The sequence below is a fragment of the Amaranthus tricolor genome, chromosome 17 (assembly GCF_026212465.1).
Source record: "Amaranthus tricolor cultivar Red isolate AtriRed21 chromosome 17, ASM2621246v1, whole genome shotgun sequence".
Lineage (NCBI taxonomy): Eukaryota > Viridiplantae > Streptophyta > Magnoliopsida > Caryophyllales > Amaranthaceae > Amaranthus > Amaranthus tricolor.
Window position 1 is genome coordinate 19,036,525 of NC_080063.1, and position 24,316 is coordinate 19,060,840.

Consider the following 24,316-nt stretch of genomic DNA (forward strand, 5'->3'; position numbering starts at 1 on the left):
TGATAAGTGTCTTCCAATTGCATGTGACCTTCCCATGCACTAATATTACTAATATACGTCCAATGTTTCTTCAATCCTTTTAGATGAATGTTGCTAGATTACCTACTAATCTCAATAATTTGTCTTCCTTTTACGTGGTAATACAAGGTAGAAATAAAAGGTAATAATATTTTTAAATTATTCCATGTCATTAAAAAAATCCATAAAAAAAATTTTTCCAAAAAAAAAACTTTTTTCATATAAAAAGTCTAGTTCCATCAACTAATTAACCCACAATTTCTCTCTTCTCAAATTCCCTCCAAAATCCATGGATCATTCCACCCACCAATCCCTACCACAACCATCATCTTCCTCCACCCTTAAGGACACCCAAATTCCACAAGAACGCCGCCTTTTGATAAGCTACAACGGTCAAATCCTCCCAAATCCGCATAACAACACCCTATTTTACGCTAACGGCACAACCCGTTTCATCTCCATCCCTAAAACCACCGTAATTTCTCTCTCTACCCTTTTCTCTCACATCTCAAAACGCCTCTTCAATGGAACCACCCACAATTTTACTCTCAAATACCTGCTTCCTCATCATGATCTTGACTCATTGATTTCTATCGCATCTGATGAAGATCTTTTGAACATGATTGATGAGTATGATCGGAATTCCTCGTTGAAATGTTCTACGCCGAAACGGATACGATTTTTTTTGTTTGTGAAAGAAGATGATGGTGATGATTGGTCCGGTGATGAGGAATCGAAGGTCGCCGGTTCGAATACTGGTGAGGAGAATTCGGATGAATGTACTGTTTTGGAAAGTAATTTGAGCTTTGGGTCTACGAAATCCTCTGATTCCAATTGTACGAATAAGGATAATGTTAATGGCGGTGGGTGTGGTTCTGGTGTTTCCGATGATTTGAAGATTGCTTTGCATTCCCTTGATTCTATAGGAAGGTGTGTTTAGTTCTTTTTTTTTCAAAATTATTCAAAAAAAATTTTGTTGCTTTTATTTATCAACTTTAAAATTTTTGCTAATGAATTGAACCAAATTTCTCCTCCTAGTATAAGGTGGATATAAGATTTCCGTGCTGAATCAAATCGATTATTTTTTAATATGTTGTACTAATATGTTTCGCAATTCAATCATCAACAGAAATTTTAATCAAATGACATGTGCCGTGACCTCGGAAATTTTTTTGTCATTTTGTCTTCCCTTGTTTGTAGGATTAGGAAATTTTGTATTGTGTTTTTTGTTATTGAGGTTTTTTGGGATTTATGGGGAAAAAAAAATCTATTTTGTTGTGCTTTGGGTTGTGTAACTTATGAGAATAAAAATACAAAATTTTTGGGTATTTGAAGTTGTTTTTGTAGAGGTAAATTGAAAATTAAAGAATATTAATTAAAATTAGCATTGTTAAATCATGTATGAAAATAATATTTAGGTAAAATGAACAAGAAAAATGAGCATGATTTGGTGGTTGATGATAAGTTGTTGGGTTTACTACCTTTGAGTTGGAACTTTGTATACAAGAAATTAAAGATGAAGGACAGATCTTTAAGCCCTTTTTTGTTGGAAAAATTTGGTCATCAATGAATTAATGTTTGTATTTAGTTAGGTTGAAGCTGAATGGATGTTAAAGAGGATTTAATTGGATGGTTTGGTAAACCAAAATCTCTAGGGTGGTTGGTTTTTTGTTCTTGTTATTTGGATATATATTAAGTTGTAGGAATGTAGACATTTGGGTGATTGAATATGGTGAAGATGGAATTAAAGCTTTAGCATTATTCATGATTTCAATTGGAAGAAAATTTATAGTTTTTTTGATTTCAGATTATCAACAACTACAATGGTGGGAAACAACTACGTGAATCAATAAATTAATTTTAAGAGTTGTTCACATGAAATCTTTTTCTCCATTCATTTCGATTTTCTATCATCTTAGTCTGTAAGTCTAAACCCTTAATTTTTCGGTCATTTTCGGTCTTCCCCACTACCCTCTATTTAAGTCTTCTGAGTCTAGCTTTCGGATTATAAAGACTTACTTTATTAAAATAACTCATTAATTCGTATACATTTTTAAGTTGCAGATGAAATTTGTACCAGCGTTCAATCGAAAACAAACCCTTTGTTATCGGTATTTACTAACTAGGGTAAGGTTGCATTATCCAACTTTTCAAATCCTGCCTAGGTGGGAGCCATTTAATGGCAATGGAGTAATGACATTTTGTTGTTATTTATGTTATTGAATATTGTGAAGTTCAATTGTTAATTTCTGCTCTCATACAATGGAGTTGTCTGTAAATTGTGTTTGTTCCCCACATAACTGATTGTGATACTTTTCTGGTTTCTTTTATGTTACAGTGACTTCAGCCTTCCCAGCCCACATTTTAGCCCACAAGCTGTAGTGTATCAAGATCTATTGGGAATTTTTGACTCTAAACCTGCTTCTGTCAATCTTATTGAGACGGAAAGCAATGCTTCTGATTGTTCTCGTCAGATTGACATTCCGAGTCCCATTCAGGTTCTTATTCCTGGTTATACGACCCCTAAACTGATAAATCAACCAGAACACCAATCCTCACCTCGAGCACAGTATATTAACCACCAAGCTTCTCAATCCAATTATGTCGCGCAATATTATTTGAGTTCTATTCCTGTTGCCTATCCTCCAATGTATCCGACTTGTGTCCATCCGCAACAGCACTACCAATATTTCTTAAATAAGCCATACCCCGTCTACATGATGCCTGTTGGGCAAACAAAAAATCCTTATGGTGTTTCTGTGATGCATAATTCAATAGTACCACCAAATGCTTCTACAAGGCGACCTCAAACGCCTTCAATGGTGTATGAAGGGTATGAACCTATCAATACATCACAATCCATTGAGCAAACTCAAAAACCCCATGAAACTTCCATGATGCATACTTCGACAACTCCACCAAATTCCATAAGTCGACCTCAAGTACCTTCAATGGTTTATGATGGGTATAAACCTATCAATACAACACAATCCGTTGAGCAAACACAAAACCCGTATGGCAAGTTTATGACGCATCCTTTAACAACGCCACCAAATGCTTCTACTAGTCGGCCTCAAATACCTTTGATGGTTTACGAAGGGTATAAACCTATGAATACAACACCTGAATATGCTGGGGTAACACAGCCCTTGACTTTGCCTTCTATGAATCAACCAGCTCAACCTATTACTCCTTCCCCTATTGAAAATTTCAATATCTTCGGTGACTATGAAGATCCAATGCGGGCTCAGATATATAAAACTCAACCTTCTGGTCCTAGTCCTACATCATCATCTCAACTTCAAATGTTACCAGAAAGATTCTCTCAACTACAAATGGAGAATACGAAGCGTCAACTCTAAGCATCGAAAAACACTGCTTTGAGAACAGTTTTGAGTAAGATATATAGATTTCACTACTGTAATTTTCTTTTTCTCTGTTTATCTTGCAAGTTCTCTTTTCTTTATGCAATATGTTGTTCTATTGCTCTTATACATGTTTGTATAAGAGCCACTTTTTTTGCTCTTTTTGTTATTTTTAGCTTATGTGAAGAATAGGTGCTTCATAACCTCTGTGAATATTTGTAAGCATTGTGATTTTGTTCATTTGACATTTACCAAGTTAATATATAAGTTTTAGTGTTATTATGTATGTCTTATTGCAACCCTATTTTTTGAGTTTACTACCTTGTAGAGGTGTTCAAAACAAACCCGATGATCCAATATATATCCGACTTTAGAACCAAACCTGACTTTAAAATGAATTTAAATTCAAAATAATATAAAATCAATGTGGACACAAGACCTCATTTTGAACCGACCCGAAACACATGACCCAAAATTGATCTGATGACCCGAATAAACACCTCTGCTACCTTGTGATCAAAAAGCATAGAAAATCACAATGTAGCAAACCGTAAAGACACATGATTATTCAATGTTTATTTAGGAATTGGATTGTGTTCCTGAATTCTTGATCTCTAACTTGAAGATAGGACATGCCACACATCAATACAAGTGAGTTTCTCAAGAATTCAAGAGATCACCTACTAATTTAATTTACATCACTAGGGTGACTTGATCCCATATTCATTGTGTTCGTTTGCACAGTACTTGGCTATATTAAGCATTACCTTTCTTCTTCTCCTTATAGTTAAGGAATTCGAAGTGCTCATTCGTCTTGCAGTTGTGGCCGGAGATCCAAGAGATCTCTGGAATTTTGTTTCTCTGCCCGGTGTTGAGCTATAATCACGCTCTTTCATTGATATTCGATGTTGTAGACTCTTGCTCCCTTTATGTCTTCTGTTTTGCACTTCCTTGTTTGCCATTTCTGCACCATGTTCTGTGTCTTCCGTCTTCAGTTTCAGCTCTCGTACTTCTTTCTCTGCTCGCGCAGTTTTCATTTCCACCTCCTTCGCCTCTGCCATTAACGCTTCCTTCCAAGCATTAGCCGCTGCTACTTTCTTGTCAGAAAGTTCACAAGCTTCTACTGCACATCCTGTCAAATAATCATACTCAAATTTCGATATTCTAATGGTGGATTTCCTTTTGGAGGCCCTAGATCTTGCTACTTCCTCAGCAAGAGTTTTAAGTCTTTCAAGCACATCTAATTCTGCTCTTTTAACTACTTCAAGCTCCTCAATTACTACTTCCATGGCCTCCTCATTTGTACTAGTTTTAGTCTCGATTCCATCGATTTCAACCCTAATGTTTTCAATCTCGTTTCTCAAATTCGACTCCTCTTTCTTCGCGTCTTCCTTTTCTCTCGCCAACTCCTCCAACGCAAGCGAAAGTGTCGGTTCCATGGCCTTCGTCTTCTCCTCACATGCTTTTGCAGCTTCCAACTTCTCTTTCGCTCTAAGAATCTTCGAGTTTAGTTTCTTTATACACTTCTCGGTTTCTGCTTCCCTTTTCTCGATTTCACCCTTTTCCTTCAAAACATCATTCAACTCATTTCTGATTACATCCATACTTCTCATAACTTGAAACCCTTCTGTTTTAATAGCCTCGTACTCTTTTCGTGCTGCATCCACTTCTCTAGCCAAACTTCTCAAATTTTCATTTCTACGAAACCCACTGTCCATTTGTTTGATCAAATTCAGTTCATGTTGCAATACTTCAGAATCCGACTTAGTTAGCTCGAATTTTTCTTCAAGATCTTTCATTTTCTCGATCTCATCCTTCAACACACAGGTTTTCTTTCTAGTTTCTTCAATCAGTAACAATTTTTTTTCCATTTCTTCATTTTTCTGTGATTCAATCTCTTTGAGTTCCTTTCGCGCCTGAATTTCAGCGAGCTCAACCAATACCTCCTCGTCATTAGCTTCTTCAATCTCTAATCTCAATCTTTCCGCTGTGTCTGTGTAATCCTCGAGTCTCAAACCCGCATCTTCCGCTTCTTTCTCTGCTCGCGTTTTTTCTACTACTGTACGATCTAACTCGAGCTTAATCTTGCTAAGTTCCTGCTTCACAGCTTCAAATTCTCGTGTAATTTCTTCGTACTGCTCATCTTCAACTTTCTTCTCCTTTCTAAATTCTCTAGTTCTCAATTTTGTCTCTTCGATCTGTGAGGTTAGCTCCCGGACTAATCTTTTCGCCTTCAGGAGTTCGTACTCAGCCTGAGATTTCTCCAACTCTGCGATTCTGATGTTTTCTTTGATTTTGCTGATCCTATTCTTTGCAAGATGAAGTTCTTGTGCCTTTGAAGATTGCTTCTATGAAATTCAAAATAAAATCGGGTTAGTTTCAGGTTGGTCGAGATTCGGATTTGCCCCAACATAATAGGTCATAAATTTATTATTACTTTCTTCTTCATTATGAAAAAGTTTTAAGTTAAAAAAACTTTTCAAGTCAGAATATTTACCTAAAGAACAAAAATTAAAATTTCATCACATCTAAGTATAATCCGCTTATAGGAAACTATAATCAGGGTTTGAGAAGAAAAAAAGCGGCAATTTATACCCATAAAAGAGAGTACGGCCAAAAAGCCCTTCGACTTGAGAAAGATGCACATATGAATGCTCAGGAAAACCTCATATATTCACCAAATTTTAGGAAAAGGGATCGAATCACTGTCAAGTCCGGTTCATTCGAGTCAAAATTTGACAGATCTAGTTTTTCATATTATGATATAAAAACACTTGACATTTACCTTAGAGAATGCAGCATCATTTTGGAACTTCTTTTCAACATTAGTACCTTGTTTAATCTTCCCTCCTCCATACATATCTATGGCTGCTTTCACTGATCGAATCGTTCTTTCATTTCCGAGTTCTGTCTCATCCATTCGAATCAATAATGCTCGATAAATCTTGATTGCTGTAGTTTCTGATATAATCACTCATTTTAGTACAGAAATGATGTGTAAGATGATCATTTCAGAACCACAATGCAGTGAAGGATGAGATTTTGAGGTTTAAGATTATGAAAATAATGTTTGGTTGGTATTGAAACAGGTAAACTGTGTATTGCTTAGTCATTTAAACATTCATTTTAGGCCATGGAAATGAGCTGAAAGTTTATAACATTATCCAGTAGGATTGGATTTGTGCACCTTTCATTTTCAATGGCAGGAAAAGCCAAACAGGTTTTACTTTGTGTTTTTTGTCTCTTGTATGATTGTATCAGTACGTGACTTTACGGAGGAAAAAAAATCTCACTCTTGAACTAATAATTATCTAATTTTTTACTCGTTTGTCGTAAATAATTTTATCTTTAAATAATTTTTAAATAATATAACATTTGTCTTTATTTGCTGTGAATAATCTAAACTTTGTCTTAGTTTATTGGCAGCATACCCTATTATTACTTATTTTTAATACTATGTATGTTGTGGGCAAATGTATGACAAATGTTAGATTATTATAAAATAATTAAAAAGTGAGATTATTTATGGCCGATGGATGAAAAATTGGATTATTAATCTTAATTTTTCCTAATAACTAAGGATTTAAATAACTTTTGGCAAAAAAAATCCATAAAATTTTCTAAAATTATTTATGACGTTACTGTAATCATCAAAAATGAGAAAGCATTACTTACATTGTAATTATCTATTACTTCAATTAGTTTTTCTTTGTGAATAGTTTTTATTCCAAAAAGGTAGGAAAATAATTATCTATTATTTCAAAATGAGAAAAAATTACTTTAATTTCAAATTTTTCATCAAGTTACTTATCAATTAATATAACCAATGTTCCGAGGTTGATTAGTGAACAACTGTTTGATCAATATATTAGTTGAGTTTTAACTTTTGTCTTATAAGTTAGTTAAACAATCAGATTTTTAAATTTGATAGATAAATAGATAAATAAATGACTTGTAAATCAAAATTTAAAAATAATTTAGGGCAATATATTTATAAGTTGTTTAATAGTAGTACATGTAGGAAAATTTAGATGGTAAAATAGTGAATTGATTAATTTGGAGAGGAAGATGAGTGAATATGTAGAATGGATATTATTCTTCATTGCCAAAAAATTAATTACATCAATGGGTATTTATAGTGTTGAGTTTGGTTACAAGTTTACTAAAATATCTTAAATATTTTTATTTTTTAATTAATTTTTTTTAGGATCTTGCATTATATTATCTTAGATATTTTTATTTTTTAATTCTTTAGTTTAGATATTTTTATATTTAAATAAAATCCTAGAATTTTCTAGATTATTTTAACAGTACACTTGTCTTGACAATTAATATAAAATCAATGCTAAGTTTTAATTTTTTAAATTTTTAATTAAACAAGATAATCAAACCAATTTACAACGCAAACAACAAAGAGTAATTCACCAAATACTAACAAATACCCAAAGTAATACTCATATTAATAGAACTTTTCACTCTACCCCAACCATTATTTCCCACGATAGAATCCAAATAGTAGAGGTATTTATTCGGATTATAAATCGGTTTTGATTAAAGTGTTTTGGATTAGGTTAAAATTAAATCATGTCTCCACATTGATTTTTATATCATTATATATTTATTTTTAAAGTAGGGTCAAAGTCAAGTTAATCTTAAAAAAGGTCGGATAAAAATAGGTTTGAACACCTCTAATTCAAACCTATTTTTATCAATTTAAATTGCTTTTTAGTTATTAATTAAAACTAGGCTTAATTGATTTTTATGGATAGAAATTGACTTTTACTTATAGTAACTACTTCTAATTTTTACTTGTTAAAAATAAAACCTACATAACTTTTGTGGTTCTTTAAATGTAAATTTTTCAAAAAAAATAAAAAATAAAAAAATAAGGGTAGGAAATCGAAAATGCCACATACATAAACTAGTATTGTACCACCGACGGCGTCACGTTTAATCCAAAACAAATCATCAAATTTCATCTGCACATTTTTTCATCAAATTTTCAAGCTTCGATCGACATTAATGGCGGATCATCAATGATTATCAATCATCAATCAACAGCAGTAGTAGAGAGAAACGAACAGTAATGGATGTAGAGAGATCATCGTTGTGTAATTGTGTGGTGAACTTTTTACTAGAAGAAAACTATTTATTAACAGCTTTCGAGCTTCTTCATGAGCTTCTTGAAGATGGTAGAGATGCCCTAGCTATTCGTCTCAAGGAATTCTTCGCTGATCCTTCTCATTTTCCTCCCGATCAAATCACTCGCTTGAATTCACTTCGAGGTTTTGATCTTATTCTTATATTGTGACTTCTGTTTAGTTTTAATTTGATGTGATTCGATTTGTAAATTTTGTAATGGTGTTGTGATTTGCATGATTTTATTCGTTAATGATTGTATTAATGTTGATTGAAATGACTATGACTTTGATTGTTCTACTTTTAACTCGCAATTAGTTGGTGTATTTTAGTGAATTTTAGTATACCTTAGTAGGAGTGGAAAAAAAAGATTAAATTTTGGGATTAGTTAAGGAGCTCTATCTGAAATTGAAGGCGTTTTCTCTGATTATTGATGCTTGAATGCATTGTTATTTGTTATTACTTTTGTTATAAATGATGAGAGAGTGAGGGATCATTTTCGGTGGAAGACTTATTGATGATTTTTGTAGAGGGGAGGTATTGAGGAGATATGTAGTCATGTACCCTAAAAGGAGGGTGGCATGGAGCCATGGCAAAAGAAAATGTTCCAAATTTATGTTACAAGAGATTGTTTTGTTTTGACATAGAGAGTGCAATATGGGGGAGCTTGGATGCCACAAATGACTATGTGAAAGCTCGAAAGATAAAATGACAAAGCAAGATTTTGTTATAAGGTCATGATAAGGATTAGTGAAAGGATATAAATCACTGTGCTTTCACATCTTATGGTACGTGTGCCCATCGAATAAGCTTTCTAAATAACTCCAAATGGATCAAATTCCAGAGAGATAAAATTATTATAGTAGATTCATGAACAAAGATGAGATAATTGATCAACTTTGAAGCTTGAAGAACATTATTAAGATGCAAGGAGGAATAAGGGGTGGGGATAGATGCATGACCATGATCAACTATTGGAATGAATTGACCAATAATGTTAGATTCCCTTGGTTCTTAGTCATGTGAGATGTTGACTCGGTATCCTTGTACCCATGATCATCCCACAAAGACAGATAGAGAGAGTGTGCATGCCTTTTGAATGTGTGACAAAAGAATTTCCTGATGGTAACAGCAGTGGGCTTGCACTAAAATGAATTTGTTGAGGCTGATTAGGTTGTGGGATGAAAATGACGGGTTTCTGTTTGAAGCATGTCCAAGTGGGGTATGGCAAGGTGGGAAAGCCCATGACGGCTTTCACCTACAAAGATTGAAATGAAGAGTGCCCATGATGAGAACATGAGAACCATGGAAGCCTCATTCACGCCTTCAATGGCAAGGTGGGGATATTGTCATATTGCTGTTTACATGATTAATTATATACAAAAACATTAGCATAGATCAAGCCTTTGATCATGACTAATGAGCTTTGCCTTAGGGATGAAGCAATTCTCCCAAAGCCCCCGTTTTCCAGTAGGTTGACTCCCTTGGTCTCTATTTTCATATGTTTTTTCAATTGCATCCCATCTTATGTCTCGTCCTTTTGTTCTGCTTTATCATGTCATGTTTGTAAACAAGATTTTGAAGAGATTACAGGATGAAGCATAAAATGACACTTGCAATTTCATGTCTCAATCCAGCTGATCACATATGGCTTTAGTAATTGCACTCTTGCTTAATAGTAGCACTCATCAGAAACAACCTTTTCGTTATTACAAGGGTAACACTGTATGTTTCACTCCACTTTGACAAGGTGGAACCCACTTAATTGGTGTTGGGACAATGTAATATATTAGCACTCAATTGACCTTTCTGTGGTGGGGCTTGGGGTTAAAGACTAATTGATATGTGGCCTGTGTACATTGTAAATGTGTAAGAAAGCTTTAACTGTTGTGTGCTGCCTATTTTGTTTGCCTAAAGCAGTCGGGGATCCTCAAACCTTGCTGGAAGAGAAACAAGCACTTCAAGAAAAATTGGCTCTCTGCGAGTATGAACTGCGGTTAGCGCAAGAAGATACTTCGAAACTAAAAGAAGAATTGCAGAAGAAAACAGAATTGCCATTACTTGAAATCAGTAGTAAGTTTCTGCTGATGTTTGAATGTTTATACTCCTCATCTAAATCTTGAACTAATGGAAATCAGGTAGAGCATCCAAAAAGTATTAGGAGGGCTCAAACAATTACTGTTTCTTGACTAATTACCTTTAGTGCTGGCATACCATGAAAAACATAAAACATTATCATCAATTTTTTATGGATAAACTGAGTTTTAGTTTGATTTTTTTCCATGCGTAAGGATGTTAAGTACTAGATAATAAGTCCAGTTTGTCTTCTAATTCTGACAGATTCACCATGCCTGGTTTGAGACTTATCATATAATTTTAGATAGAGTGGTCTGGATTGCAATTGCATTATGCAAACAAATAAAGGAGCTTTTTTTTGGCAATTGTAAATACAGGAGCTTTGAAATTGAAGATTTAATACTCACTAGTTTTTTCAGTCTTTGATTTTTCATCTTATGCTCTATGTCATGCTATGTTTCACAATGTTACACTATATATTCATTAGATCATGTTATATTTCCTCATGCTAGAACCGGGAAGCAATCGTAGTCTCATTAAGCCTCTGCAGTCTGCACTTTATTTAACCTATAATATTTGTGATATTATTCTTATATATTGGGCTTTGAACTTGTGTCTGTAGATGCAAATGGAAAGGTTTCATTGGATATTGATATAAGAAGACAGAAGAAAGACTCCACGTTATCAAACATGGGTCCTGTGAAGGATAATGAAAGACACGATCTTAATTGTGCTGTGAAAGAATACTTGCTATTAGCAGGATATCGTCTGACTGCAATGACATTTTACGAAGAGGTAATCTTGATTCTTTTATGTGCTTTTCTCTTTTCCTTACTTCCTGCTTGTTTCAGAGTTGTTTGAAAATGTTTATTCTTTAGTTCCATTTTTGGATGATAGATGTTTGTGGTTACTTTTGACTATGCACTATAGAGGCTGTTGTTACAGCTTCAATATGCCCGAGCTCTTGTTCCTTACTTCTTCCTATTTATACCATGTCAATTAATTTTAGTATATAAGATCAGCTAGAATATTCAAAATTTTGATTGGCTTGAAAAGTTTAAACATTCTGTGGAATCAGCACAAATATGCAAGGATCCAGCCTGAACTTAAAGAGGTTTAGCTGAGATCTTTATTCGTGCTGATAGCCTATTACTTACCTGTTGTTTCACGTATAAGATAGTTAGTTAATTAATATTATCGTTTGCTTCACTTGTTAGTCATACTTAATTTGATGTATAATATGTGATGTAGCTGAAAATGTACTTTTGGCTAGACTTCCTCAAATACAGATGTTCATTTTCAGGTGACAGATCAGAATCTGGATTCTTGGCCGAACTCACCTGCATGTGTGCCAGATGCTTTGCGTCACTATTATTACCAGTACCTTTCGTCCACTGAAGAGGCTGCTGAGGTATATCTGAAATGCAGATACAACTTGTTTGCTCTTATCCGATGAGTCAATATTCATCTTTTAGCCCTTTGTTTTTTTATTTTTATGGGAATAATGACTATCTTTAGATAGTAAAAAAAATCAGCATTCCTATGTGATTAAAGGAATAAACCAATTTTAGGGTTTAAATCTCTGTATTTATTCATTCTCTTCCAATATACATTGCATACTATATATACAAGAGATGTTACCTAAATTAGGGAAATATACAGAATATTTTGTTTCCCTAAATATATAACACAATATATGGAGAAATATTCTAACATATTCTAACATATTCTAACACTCCCCCTCAAGTTGGGTCGTAGGATCACCAACACCCAACTTGCGTAGAACACTCTCAAAAAACTGGGCCGCTACCGCTTTGGTGAGAATATCTGCCAACTGATCCTCTGAGCGGACATGTGGCAATCTAATGATGTCATTTTCCAATTTTTCCTTTATGAAATGTCTATCGATCTCGACATGTTTCGTGCGATCATGTTGTACTGGATTCTCTGAAATGTTGATGGCAGCCTGATTATCACAATACAACACACAGCTCTTCATTGGCATAAAACCAAGTTCAGTAAGAAGTCTCCTCAACCATAAGACTTCGGTAACTCCTTTGGCAATACCCCGGAATTCAGCTTCAGCACTTGATAAGGCGACCACCTTTTGTTTCTTACTCCTCCATGTCACAAGATTTCCTCCTACTAAAGTGAAATATCCTGATGTCGATTTCCTATCATCTCTATCACCTGCCCAATCTGCATCAGTATAGGCAACTAGATCAAGGTGACCATTCTTCTGATATAGAATCCCTTGTCCTGGAGTGCCTTTCAAATATCTCAAGATTCTTATCACTGCCTCCATATGCTGTATCTGAGGTCGATGCATGAATCGACTTACAACTCCAACTGCGTAAGCAATGTCAGGCCTTGTATGAGCTAGGTATATCAATTTCCCCACCACTTTCTGGTACTGCGCACAGTTTGTTGGTTCCCCATCTTCAAGAATGTGTAACCCATGATTGATTATTATTGGTGTCTCAATGGGCTTACAATCTAACATACCGGCTTCAGCTAGTAGATCCAGCACATACTTCCTTTGAGATATAAAGATGCCCCTGTTAGACCTTAGGACTTCAATCCCCAAAAAATACTTGAGCCTTCCTAGATCTTTCATTTCGAATTCCTGGAACAACTTGTCTTTTAGGACTTTGATCTCGTCTTTGTCGTCCCCTGTAATGATCATGTCATCTACATAGATGATAAGGCAAGTTATCTTACTTCCGTTCTTCTTCAGAAAGAGTGTATGATCGGAATTACTCTGTCTATACCCAAACTTCTTCATTGCTGAAGTGAATCTGCCAAACCAAGCTCGGGGCGATTGTTTTAACCCATATAAAGCTTTCCGTAATCTGCACCCTTCATTTCTCCCAAAATCTCCTGAGAAACCTGGAGGAGCCTGCATATACACTTCTTCTTTTAATTCCCCATGAAAGAAGGCGTTTTTTACATCGAATTGATGAAGAGGCCAATCAAGATTCGCTGCTATGGAGAATAAAACCCTTATAGTATCCAACTTAGCAACTGGAGAGAATGTCTCTGAATAATCAACTCCATATGTATGTGTATACCCTTTCGCCACAAGTCTAGCTTTGTACCGTTCGATGGATCCATCTGCTTTATACTTCACTGTGTACACCCATTTACATCCCACTATCTTTTTTTCCTTTGGTAGGATGCATTTTTCCCATGTTTCATTTTTCTGTAGAGCGTCAATCTCTTCTTCCATAGCCTTCCTCCATTTGACATCCTGCATAGCTTTATCAACATTTTGTGGAAGTTCGGCTGCATAGATGGCGGCTTTGAATGCTAAAGCACTCTGTGACATGTTACCTTCCACGATCGGCTCGATCGGATACCTTGATCTCTTGGCCTCATAATCTGGATCGTACCTTCTAGGGGGTACACCTCGAGTTGAGCGAGGTGGAAGCATGTACACCTGGGGTTCACCTGTCTGCTCTTCCCCTGTCTCCACAGTCTCACTAGTAATATCAACAATATCAGCATCACATATCTTATCTTGCTCAAGTAAAGAACTAACCCGATGTTCAGACATAATTGGATGTGGTATGAGGTGTACAACCTGGGGGGACAGTTTGGTAGCATTGCCTAATTACTCTTGTGGGTCTGGGTTTAGCATCCATGGACCAGTTAACCATCTGAGATCGTCACTTTGCATCTCCCCCTGACATCGAGGATGGGTGTAGTAGTATTCGGATTCAGAGAAATCACAATCCATCGTAGTGTACATTCGTTGATTTTTTGGATCATAACACCTATACCCCTTCTGGTTTCTTCCATAGCCCAAGAAAACACACTTAATAGCCCTTGGTTCTAGTTTACTTCGTATCCGTTTCGGACAATGAACATAGACGGTGCACCCAAAGATCCGGGGGGTAAGGAATGTGAGGAAGGTATGGGTAGGTATGTTTGAAGGGTTTCTAAAGGTGTTTTATAGTTTAGGGCTTTTGTGGGAAGACGGTTAGTGAGGTAGGTAGCGGTGGAAATAGCATCGGGCCCATGAGTGGTAGGAACATGGGATTCAAGCATTATAGCACGGGTTATCTCTAGTAGGGTTCTGTTTTTCCGTTCAGCTACACCATTTTGTTGAGGTGTATCCGGACACGAAGTTTGGTGAATAATGCCTTTACTAGCAAGGAATTTGTGCATCTCAGTGTTAACATATTCACGGCCATTATCAGTTCTCAAGATACGGAGTTGGGTTTGGAATTGGGTGCATATCATGTGATAAAAATCAACAAACACTTCAAACACCTCAGATTTGTGTTTAAGAAAATATATCCAGCTCATTCGAGTACAATCATCAATGAACACAATATAATAAAAAAAACCATGCATTCCACAAACAGGTGCGGGTCCCCAAACATCAGAATGAACAATCATAAACGGTAAACTGGATTTATTCAAACTACTAGGATATGAATGTTTATGACTTTTTGCTAGAATACATGTCTCACACTTAAAGTCCAAATTTAATCTAGCTAAAGTGGGAAAAAGTTTCTCAAGATACCCTAAAGATGGATGTCCAAGTCTACGATGCCACGTCCACAGTTGTTTCTCCCGTGACCCATGAGCAAGAACTGCGTTGCCTTTTTGAACCGTCTCTTCCAAGTAGTACAGACCATCGTTTTCAATACCACGCCCAATAATCTTGCCTGTCTGAACATCCTGCACAACACAAGAACCAGATTTTATAAGCACAGTGCAATTGAGTTCCTTCGTAAGATGACTAACGGACAACAGTTTATGTGAGAGATTAGGAACAAAAAGACAATTATTCAAGGTTAAATTCCCTGACACAGTAATAGTTCCAGCACCCACGACTTTAATTTCTTCCCCATTAGCAGTTTTAATGAGATTCTTATTCGGTCGGTCATGGTTAAAAAAATCATTTTGATCATAAGACATTGTGTCCGTAGCTCCACAATCAAGAATCCATCCGTTAGTACAATTTGACAAAGTATTTTTATTTACACAAGAAAAGGAAAAGACGGGTGGAGGAGAGGGACCCACGTTTCCCCTTCTTTTTGCTTTAAAAAACGTGTGCCCTTCATTTGAAGGGTCACCTTCTCCTTCATTTGAAGGGTCACTTTCTCCTTCCCATTTTCTCTGACTTTTGCTTTTCCCTGTTACCTTCATCCTCCTTTGAGTATTTAACCATGGCTGCCATGTTTTCGTCTGATTTGGTGCTTGAAACGACCGCTGCTCTTCCAGATCTTGGCTGATCGGAGAGTTGGCCGGCCATTTTTGCCCCTTTCTTCCTCGTGTCTGGCCACCAATCCGGGTATCCAACAAGTTTGAAGCACTCACTTTTCGTGTGCCTCATCCCACCACAGTGGGTACATTGAAGATGGCTCCTGTCGTCATTTTTCCGGTAAGATTTTTTCGATCTCCCTCTAACAGCGAACACGCCCCCTGAGCCCGATGAATCTACCTCTGATGAGGGCTCCTTTTTCATGATTCCCCTTCTCATTATCTCCCTCCTTATGAATGCGTAGGCTTCTTCTGCAGTGGGTAATGGATCTTGAAGGAGAAGGTCTCTCCTCTCTTTGTCGAAAGTTTCATTTACCCCTGCAAGAAATTGGTACAACCGGTTTTTCTGGGTTAATTGATTGTAAATGACTTTGTCTTCTGGGTCCTTCATCGGGTTTGGTTGCCTCCTATCGATTTCCTTCCACAAAGTTATTAAGTTGCTATAATATTTTTCCAAGGTGTCGGTCCTTTGTTCGATTTTGTTAGCTTTGACAGTGAGATCGAAAATTTGGAGACCGTCACCGCCACTGCTGTATACGGTCTCTATCCCCTTCCAAAGAGTTTTTGCGATTGGGAAATCGATAAATTGGTTGACCAAATCCGGATGAATGCTTTCGATTATCCATGAGATAACCACTGAATCTCGCCTGGTCCATTGGCTGTACTCTTGGTCTGTTTGTGGTGGTGGGTCAGCGATGATATGGTTGAGCCGATCACGACCACTTAAGGCTAATTGCATCAGCCTGGACCACATGGTGTAATTCTGGTGAGTTAATTTTTCTGATATTGAGAATGTGGGAATTGAAATTGTGGTGGTGCTTGTGGATGTTTCGGATGGTGGTGGAGGTGGTTTATTGGTGTTTAACTGTGAGAACAGTTGCAATAACTGCCCCATTGTTACTGGTTGGTCTGGCATGATTATGGTGTCCTTTGACTCCATTCTGTTTTCTTTTTCAGGTGAGGTTTGTTTTTCCGGTAAATGATGACGCCGCTTAGACGGTTTCTCCTCAGAAACGTCTTGGCTCTGATACCATATTAGGCCGTGACAATTCGTCACATAAGTTTCACCGTGGCCCACTCATGTGGACACAGGACACCCGTGGACTCGGGCCCACAAACCCACGAGTCAAGAGCGTTGACTTCCACATACACTTGGTGAGGTTCATTGTTTCCCAAAATCATATGGTAGTAGGAAGATTAGCTCACCCACTATATATGCAAGTCAACAACCCACTATTTTATCGATGTGGGATCTTGTCTCACATGTGAAGTATTTCCAACACTCCCCCTCACATGTGAGCCACATCATACCACGAACCACCTTCGGCTCCGATACCATGATTAAAGGAATAAACCAATTTTAGGGTTTAAATCTCTGTATTTATTCATTCTCTTCCAATATACATTGCATACTATATATACAAGAGATGTTACCTAAATTAGGGAAATATACAGAATATTTTGTTTCCCTAAATATATAACACAATATATGGAGAAATATTCTAACATATTCTAACATATTCTAACACTATGCCAATAGAAGAATCCCTGGTCTTCTTGAATCCAGAAGCAGTACTATTCAGAATTTCTCTCTGTAATTTACTCATTTCTTATCCTTTTTTCTTTTCGTATTTGCATCTATGAAGGAGCGTTGCAACACCTCGACCTTGTCTAGGTGGACGGTGACTACCTATTAAGATTGTAAACTGGCTCCACAAATCAACACAATCCTTTTTCGACGTACTTTGTAATCACTCGTGCACACCCTGGAAACTTTTAGAAGGTCAACCATCCTATGATTATTCCACACTAGTCAGCAAGCACTCTTAACTTTGGAATTTTTAGCAAATGAGCTTCCTTGAAAAAATCTGCCCCTTGTTGATTTGGGTAGTAATATCATTCCTTTTAAATCTATTTTCTTTTTTGATCTCAAGTCACAGTATTACAAGGGTCCTTTTGTTATCAGTAATCAGGGTAAGATTGCATATATCCAACTCCCAAACCTTGCCTAGATAGGAGCCATTGATGACATTGGGGTAATTGAATATTTTTGTTCTATAGTCACTCTTCCTCTAACATGCATTCTACTGTTGCTTGCTAATCGAGTTGATCTCTAACGAACCATTTGTAGAACCTTTTCCTGTAGTTCTCCCTTTCATTTTCCGCTGTGTCTTGCTTGGCTTTGTGAGCATACATTAGCAGGATTTGAATTTTGGGAATTGGGATGGACTCTTACATATACCAATTTATACCAATTTTCTTTCTGGTTGAATGGTGGTCATATTTCTTTGTTCAGTTTGTTCTACTTCATGAATGATACTAAGGCCTGAACTTCACAATTCATTGAGGTATCCTTGATGGAAGACGGTGGAAAAGTGTAATCAGAAGAGATATGTTTTTTTTGTATTGCGTTCGCCGTTCACTGAATTGTATTTCTTGTGTTTAACTATAAATATTTCAAGAATGTCAATTAAATAGTCATTGACAAAGGTTATTGTAGTTTATAATAGATAACTTGTATCTCATCATTTGGCTATTTTGCAGTAAAAAAGTGATTTGACATGAATATCTGCAGGAGAAAATGGCCATGCTGAAAGAAAAGGAGTCATTATTAAAGGATAATAAGAAACTGAGCCATGAAAATGAATGTTTGTTGAGGAACAAAGACGTAGCTGATAGTCAAATAACAGCTCTATCAAAATCTATAGATGTCTTGCAGAAAGATGTGAAGGAAAAAGAGATTTTGGTATTGCCAAGATTTTAATAATTTCATTATTTTGATTATCTTTTCTACTTGATATGTTATGCTGCTAGTATTTGAATAGGTAAGAAAGATGAAGAAGTTGGTTGAGAACCAAAGAAAGGAACTTAATGACTGCAGATCTGAGATAACATCGCTTAAAATGCACATCGAAGGTTCTCATTCTGGAAAAATTCAGTCAGCAAGTTATACTGATCATGCTCAGCCACATTCTTCGGGGAGTATCATGAAGGATAATGATTTGATTGCAATCGATAAAGTAGAGGCAAACACTTCGATTACTAGTAGCAATGTTGATTTAACTATCCCTGAGGTGGTTGTGCAAAAAGAGGTAATTTCTGTTGAAATTCCTCAAGGTGAAACAGCATCTGATGTTCCCGCCTGTACAGCATCTGATTTTGAGGCTCAGGAGGGTGAAGATGTGCAGTCTCTTGCAACTCATATGTTCAATAATGACAAAGACAATGGTGCCCTAAAAAACCTACATGCGTCAACATTAGGCAATCCCCTTGTAAATGGTACTAGTAGTGACCAGATAACTGTTGACAGGCTCGGGAATAAACCTTCAGATCTGGATAGTACCCCTTCATACCGAGAGAACACAATTATGACACCTTCAGAAAAAATGGCAAGTTTTCATATTCTTTTGCACTGATTATTAAATCAAGATTTAAGGGTGTTGATCTGTGCTACACCCAATAGAAAAAAGTTGCGGATATTATCACGATTACAATAACGGTCGCGATGTTGCGGACGCGGCACCTCACGGTGTTATGACTCGTTTCGTGGACATCACGATGTGAATTGTGAACTTTATAAAAATATATTTTTCACAGTAATTTATGTTTTGAAGAGCATGTATTTCAATTTAAGCTCATATAAGTCCTTTTAGAAATATATAATAATGGCTAGTATGTTAAAAATAATAGTTTATAATGGTTGTTTTGGTAAGGTAAAAATCCGTTATAAAGCAGTCGTTATGTAACGTAACAGCCTCATTTTTATCCCATTCACTTACATAGTATTGTCCTTTGTATGATTTTGCTATATATCATAAGCTCGTAATGAATTATTATTTGTTTTATTCTACAGGGTTTGGAAACAGTGCAGATTCTTTCTGATGCGCTCCCTAAAATTGTTCCTTGCGTTCTTATAAAAAATCGAGAGGTTTGCTTCATATTATACACCTAGACATCTACCTTCAGATAGTTAATATTCCCTCTTGTTTGTTTGCAGGAGCTTCTACCGTTGATAATGTGTGCAATTGAGCGCCATCCAGATAGCAGCACAAGGGACTCTTTGACCCATTTACTCTTCAATTTAATCAAGCGTCCGGACGAACAGCAAAGAAGAATAATAATGAATGTATGAACTTATTTGGCTTCATTAAGTCCAATGAGGAAACAAGATTTGTATTGAGAGTCTCCGTTTTAATCTGCAGGCTTGTGTTGATCTAGCAAAGAATGTTGGAGAGATGAGAACAGAGACAGAATTGCTTCCCCAATGTTGGGAGCAAGTAAGCCACTGTATATATGAGATACCAGTATTTGTCACATACGCATTGCGTGTTCACAATTCTATATTTTGTTTTTGAAGATTAATCACATGCATGAGGAACGTCGGCTGCTTGTTGCTCAATCATGTGGAGAACTTGCTGGATTTGTTCGCCCTGAGATCCGCGATTCACTGATTCTATCAATTGTGCAACAACTGGTGGAGGATTCTGCAACAGTTGTTCGTGAAGCTGCCGCTCATAATCTAGCATTGTTGCTTCCACTCTTTCCCAATACAGAGAAATATTTCAAGGTCAGCCTCAATACATATGTTCCGAGGCCATGATGGAGAAGAATTGTGACTTGGCAGATTTAGCCACAATGTAAGCTTTAGAGCCGAGTTGATGAAACAAGGTCTAGGAAGTGGAGCCTCGTCCCTTAGTTGCAAGTTTGCAACATGTTGAGTCAGAAAAGTAATTTCAATGTCTCTCCAATGTTTCCTTTTCTCTTTGACAGGTTGAGGAGTTGATGTTCCAATTAGTCTGTGATCCCGCTGGAGTTGTTGTGGATACTACACTCAAAGAATTGATTCCTGCTTTGGTCAAATGGGGAAACAAGTTGGACCACATATTGAGTCTGTCGCTCTCACATATCATGAATTTTGCCCAGGTGTGCTGGTCTCACAGTCTAGTGCTTTATGCATCTATTTAATGTGTATTGGTTGTGTAACCAACTCTTTTTGTGAATTCAGCGTTGCGCACCACTGTCAGGGGTTGAAGGTTCTCTCGAATCGAACTTACGGGCTTTGGGTGAACGTGAAAGATGGAGCATAGATGTCCTGCTAAGAATGTTGTCAGAATTGCTACCATCTGTGCACCAGAAAGCAATTGAGACATGCCCGTTTTCTGCTGCTTCAGAATCAGGTGGCACGTTATTTTCTGAATCCCTACTGCAATTATATGCCAGGTATTCCTGCCTTCCATAGTTCTCACCTTTAATAATTTTCCTTGATTGTTTATTTCTCCCTCTTCTGTTTCTCAGAGAATATTTGTGCAGGGGTCAAGTTGAATGGTCTGCATTTGAATGGATGCACATGGACTGCCTTCCAGATTTGATTCAGCTAGCCTGCTTTTTGCCCCAGAAGGAAGATAGCCTACGAAATCGGATCACAAAGGTTTGGTATTAGGAAGTGCAGTGCTTGAACTTTAACCTGGATGCTTGAAGATACTTATGTGGCATGTCAAAAGTAGCGTTTTTGTTTTGCAGTTTCTGTTATCTGTATCCGAACAATACGGAGATTGTTATCTGACTCACATAATGCTGCCAATATTCTTGATATCAGTTGGTGACAATGCTGATCTTACATATTTTCCAGCTAACATTCAATCAAAAGTTGAAGGTTCCGCTTTTGTGCTTGTTTTCTTTGCTATTGTTAGTGACTTAGTAGGAATACCATTAAATCATAGTTAATTAATAGGAACGTATATGTTCTGTTTACAGCTTTAAGACCTGATAGCGCAGTGATGGAGAGACTTGCGACCATGTGTGTTATGCCACTGTTATTAGCCGGTGTTTTAGGAGCCTCTTGCAAGCGTGAGCATTTGGAAGAATATCTTAAAACTATCTTAGTCCAAGATACCTCAGATGAACCTCAGAGATGCAGTGGTGAAATAGTTAATGCAGTTCGATTTCTCTGGTCAGTGGTTAACCTATAGGTTAAATTTTGCTTTTGAGATGCTTGTACTTTATTGATCTGTTTGTTACTTCTGGTGTAGCACGTTTTCGGAGCACCATAACATGATATTTAATATATTGTGGGAGATGGTTGTTAGTTCCAACATAGATATGAAAATTAGTGCTGCAAATCTCCTAAGAGTCTTGGTGAGCACCTCTCTTGCGTTTTTCGAGTGCTGACATTTCTGAAAACTGCTGCTAACCCCTAATTGCTACAGGTTCCATATATTGATTCAAAACTGGTCTCTACACATCTGTTACCAGCCCTTATCACATTGGGCTCTGACCAAAATCTAAGTGTTAAGTATGCCAGTATTGATGCATTTGGATCTGTAGCTCAACATTTTAAGAATGATATGGTAATACTCAATTTACATAGCGTCTCCATTTTCCACTTTATCAAATTACCCGTTTATTTGATTTGATTGTTAGATTGTTGACAAAATATGCATTCAAATGGATACGTTCTTGGAGGATGGGTCTCAAGAAGCAACTATTGCGGTGGTCCGTGCATTACTTGTTGCTGTACCACACACTACAGATAAACTTAGAGATTATATCCTTTTTTAAAAGATATTAACATCTATTGAATCTTATTTCTTGTATTAGACTATTAAGCAAAGTGTTTTGTCCTTTATCATTTGCTTCATACTTTCTTGTGTCCTTGACATGATATACATCTTCTTTCCAAGATTTGCCACTTCACAGCATCAACTACTCCTACAAGTGATGTCATGCGTCTTCGTGGAAGAGCTAATGCATTTTGTGAGGCAATTCGGGCTCTAGATGCTACAGGTTTGTTCACTATGGTATCGACTTTTGTGTTCACTTTCCGTGTTATGCGGAGGTACTTTGTTAGCTTTGCCTGATTACTTGTTCAACACTAAACATGTCCGAGATTCAACTCTAAGAGCCATCAGAGAGCATATTAGATAGTTGATGGAAGTTCATAAAATTAGTATATATTTTCAAATTAGCCAGGCTTTTGAAACCAATGTTTTGCCATCTCTGTTCTCTAAAACCTGTTCCCTGTTGATACCATGAAATCTCAACCATTTTGGTGGGAATATGTCCCCAAATTCGTTTTAAATTTGGAAAATGTGACAACTATTTTAGACTTTAAAAGGAGCAGATACTAATAGGCGGATAGGCCTTCATTTTAATCTTTCTCTTGAACCTCGAATACAATTTAAGCTATCTTCTCTTGGATGACCAAGCTCGTTTTCTTTTCTTCAGATCTCTCAGCCGCCAGTGTCCGTGACTACCTTTTACCTGCTATTCATAACCTACTCAAAGATCATGATTCACTTGATCCAGCACACAAGGAGGCCTTGGAGATCATATTGAAGGAAAGATCTGGCGGGACCTTGGAAGCTATTAGTAAGGTAATGGGTGCTCATCTTGGAATTGCTTCATCAGTCACTAGTCTATTTGGTGACGGTGGTTTGCTCGGCAAGAAGGAAGCTCTAGATTCTGTCACAGAACTAAGCGAGCCACCTCAACCTACTCCACCCACAGCAGCAGAAGACACGAGATTTAAACGGATCATGCGTGGTAATTTTGCTGAGATGATTCGAGGTAAAACAAAGAATCAGAATGACAATGTGACTCACCAATAAAATTTTGTATAAATCGGACAGCCCCACCCCATATGTCTGGGTTAAAGTTTTGGCATCGAGCGGCCCCATTTTTATTTTCAGGTCATGAACAATTTGAACATTAAGCGTCTCTCTGACACAGGTTATTCTTTGTGGTGTTCGTCTCACTCATGTGTATAATTCCATTGTGAGAGACTGATAGTTATTCTTATTGTCAAAAGTAGCTCAGTAGGCTAAAGGAGATTACCTGAACCACCTCAAGATGGGTCAAACTGGGCTGAGGCGCTGAGGTTTAGCTCCACTTGGCTCATTTATTAAAGAGGCATGGCCCATTTATGAATGTAAGTCCGAAATCCGAATGAACAATAATTTCTTATTATTCTCTAATACATTTCATTTTGACCAATTTTACTGGTGAATTGTGCTAAATATATTTAATCAAAAATAATTACTAAATGTCACTTTTTTATATTAAAGGCACTTCAACATAATTTTTAGGCAAAATGTTGGTGTTTAACTCTTAATTATTTGTTTTTATCTAAAGTAATTAGAAAGCTCCTGCTATATCTTTCCATCTCAATTTTGCGATAGTATCTATAAAAAGATTAGTTTTCCTTATTATTTAGCGCATATGGAATTTTTGTCACCCTTGAATTAATAAAAGTCATTGTAAAACTTTGTTAAATGGCCCAAACATAGGCCTAAACGGAGCATCGTTAAGCCAAACGTTAATTAACTCTGACGGTGTCATATATACAAAAACAAAGTTCCTAAGTAAAATATTTTTAGAATTTCCAAGTAAAATATTGAACATTCTGCTGAATTACAATTTACATATTCAACACTCATTAGAAAACA

The 24,316-nt window shown here is 36.6% G+C and overlaps 4 protein-coding genes across 5 annotated transcripts; 2 read left to right on the top strand and 2 right to left on the bottom strand.

Annotated features, from left to right (window-relative positions):
- Nucleotides 1-261: 261 nt before the first annotated feature.
- Nucleotides 262-3,662, top strand: LOC130804252 (protein PAL OF QUIRKY). Its single transcript, XM_057668630.1, has 2 exons — nt 262-948; nt 2,357-3,662. Exons 1-2 carry the CDS (start codon nt 308-310, stop codon nt 3,378-3,380), a joined length of 1,665 nt encoding a protein of 554 aa, XP_057524613.1. The 5' UTR covers nt 262-307; the 3' UTR covers nt 3,381-3,662.
- On the bottom strand, nt 2,184-6,567 carry LOC130804251 (protein PLASTID MOVEMENT IMPAIRED 2-like). The gene is made up of 2 exons (XM_057668629.1): nt 6,169-6,567; nt 2,184-5,731 (listed from the first exon to the last, which is right to left on the bottom strand). Exons 1-2 carry the CDS (start codon nt 6,301-6,303, stop codon nt 4,085-4,087), a joined length of 1,782 nt encoding a protein of 593 aa, XP_057524612.1. The 5' UTR covers nt 6,304-6,567; the 3' UTR covers nt 2,184-4,084.
- Nucleotides 6,568-8,235: 1,668 nt separating this feature from the next.
- LOC130803500 (uncharacterized) lies at nt 8,236-23,864 on the top strand. 2 transcript variants are annotated; one of them, XM_057667617.1, is made up of 20 exons: nt 8,236-8,668; nt 10,443-10,595; nt 11,221-11,393; nt 11,902-12,009; nt 18,448-18,618; nt 18,698-19,261; nt 19,726-19,800; nt 19,870-19,998; nt 20,075-20,149; nt 20,230-20,439; nt 20,643-20,795; nt 20,878-21,092; nt 21,183-21,300; nt 21,393-21,525; nt 21,627-21,822; nt 21,902-22,007; nt 22,079-22,219; nt 22,293-22,416; nt 22,539-22,655; nt 23,097-23,864. In XM_057667617.1, exons 1-20 carry the CDS (start codon nt 8,470-8,472, stop codon nt 23,477-23,479), a joined length of 3,543 nt encoding a protein of 1,180 aa, XP_057523600.1. In that variant the 5' UTR covers nt 8,236-8,469; the 3' UTR covers nt 23,480-23,864. The 2 variants fall into 2 exon arrangements, with proteins under 2 accessions (XP_057523600.1, XP_057523599.1); XM_057667616.1 differs by having other exon boundaries at nt 8,263-8,668; nt 21,168-21,300.
- On the bottom strand, nt 15,609-17,396 carry LOC130803502 (uncharacterized). Its single transcript, XM_057667618.1, has one exon. It carries the CDS (start codon nt 16,810-16,812, stop codon nt 15,706-15,708), a length of 1,107 nt encoding a protein of 368 aa, XP_057523601.1. The 5' UTR covers nt 16,813-17,396; the 3' UTR covers nt 15,609-15,705.
- Nucleotides 23,865-24,316: the final 452 nt, after the last annotated feature.

Coding starts and splice junctions, on each gene's coding strand:
- LOC130804252 (XM_057668630.1), top strand. CDS start 308: ATGGATCATTCCACCCACCAATCCCTACCACAACCATCATCTTCCTCC. Junction 949..2,356: donor TCCCTTGATTCTATAGGAAG/GTGTGTTTAGTT, acceptor TTTATGTTACAG/TGACTTCAGCCTTCCCAGCC.
- LOC130804251 (XM_057668629.1), bottom strand. CDS start 6,303: ATGGATGAGACAGAACTCGGAAATGAAAGAACGATTCGATCAGTGAAA. Junction 5,732..6,168: donor ATGATGCTGCATTCTCTAAG/GTAAATGTCAAG, acceptor TGAATTTCATAG/AAGCAATCTTCAAAGGCACA.
- LOC130803500 (XM_057667616.1), top strand. CDS start 8,470: ATGGATGTAGAGAGATCATCGTTGTGTAATTGTGTGGTGAACTTTTTA. Junction 19,262..19,725: donor TGACACCTTCAGAAAAAATG/GCAAGTTTTCAT, acceptor TTTATTCTACAG/GGTTTGGAAACAGTGCAGAT. Junction 21,301..21,392: donor TACGAAATCGGATCACAAAG/GTTTGGTATTAG, acceptor TTTGTTTTGCAG/TTTCTGTTATCTGTATCCGA.
- LOC130803502 (XM_057667618.1), bottom strand. CDS start 16,812: ATGGAGTCAAAGGACACCATAATCATGCCAGACCAACCAGTAACAATG.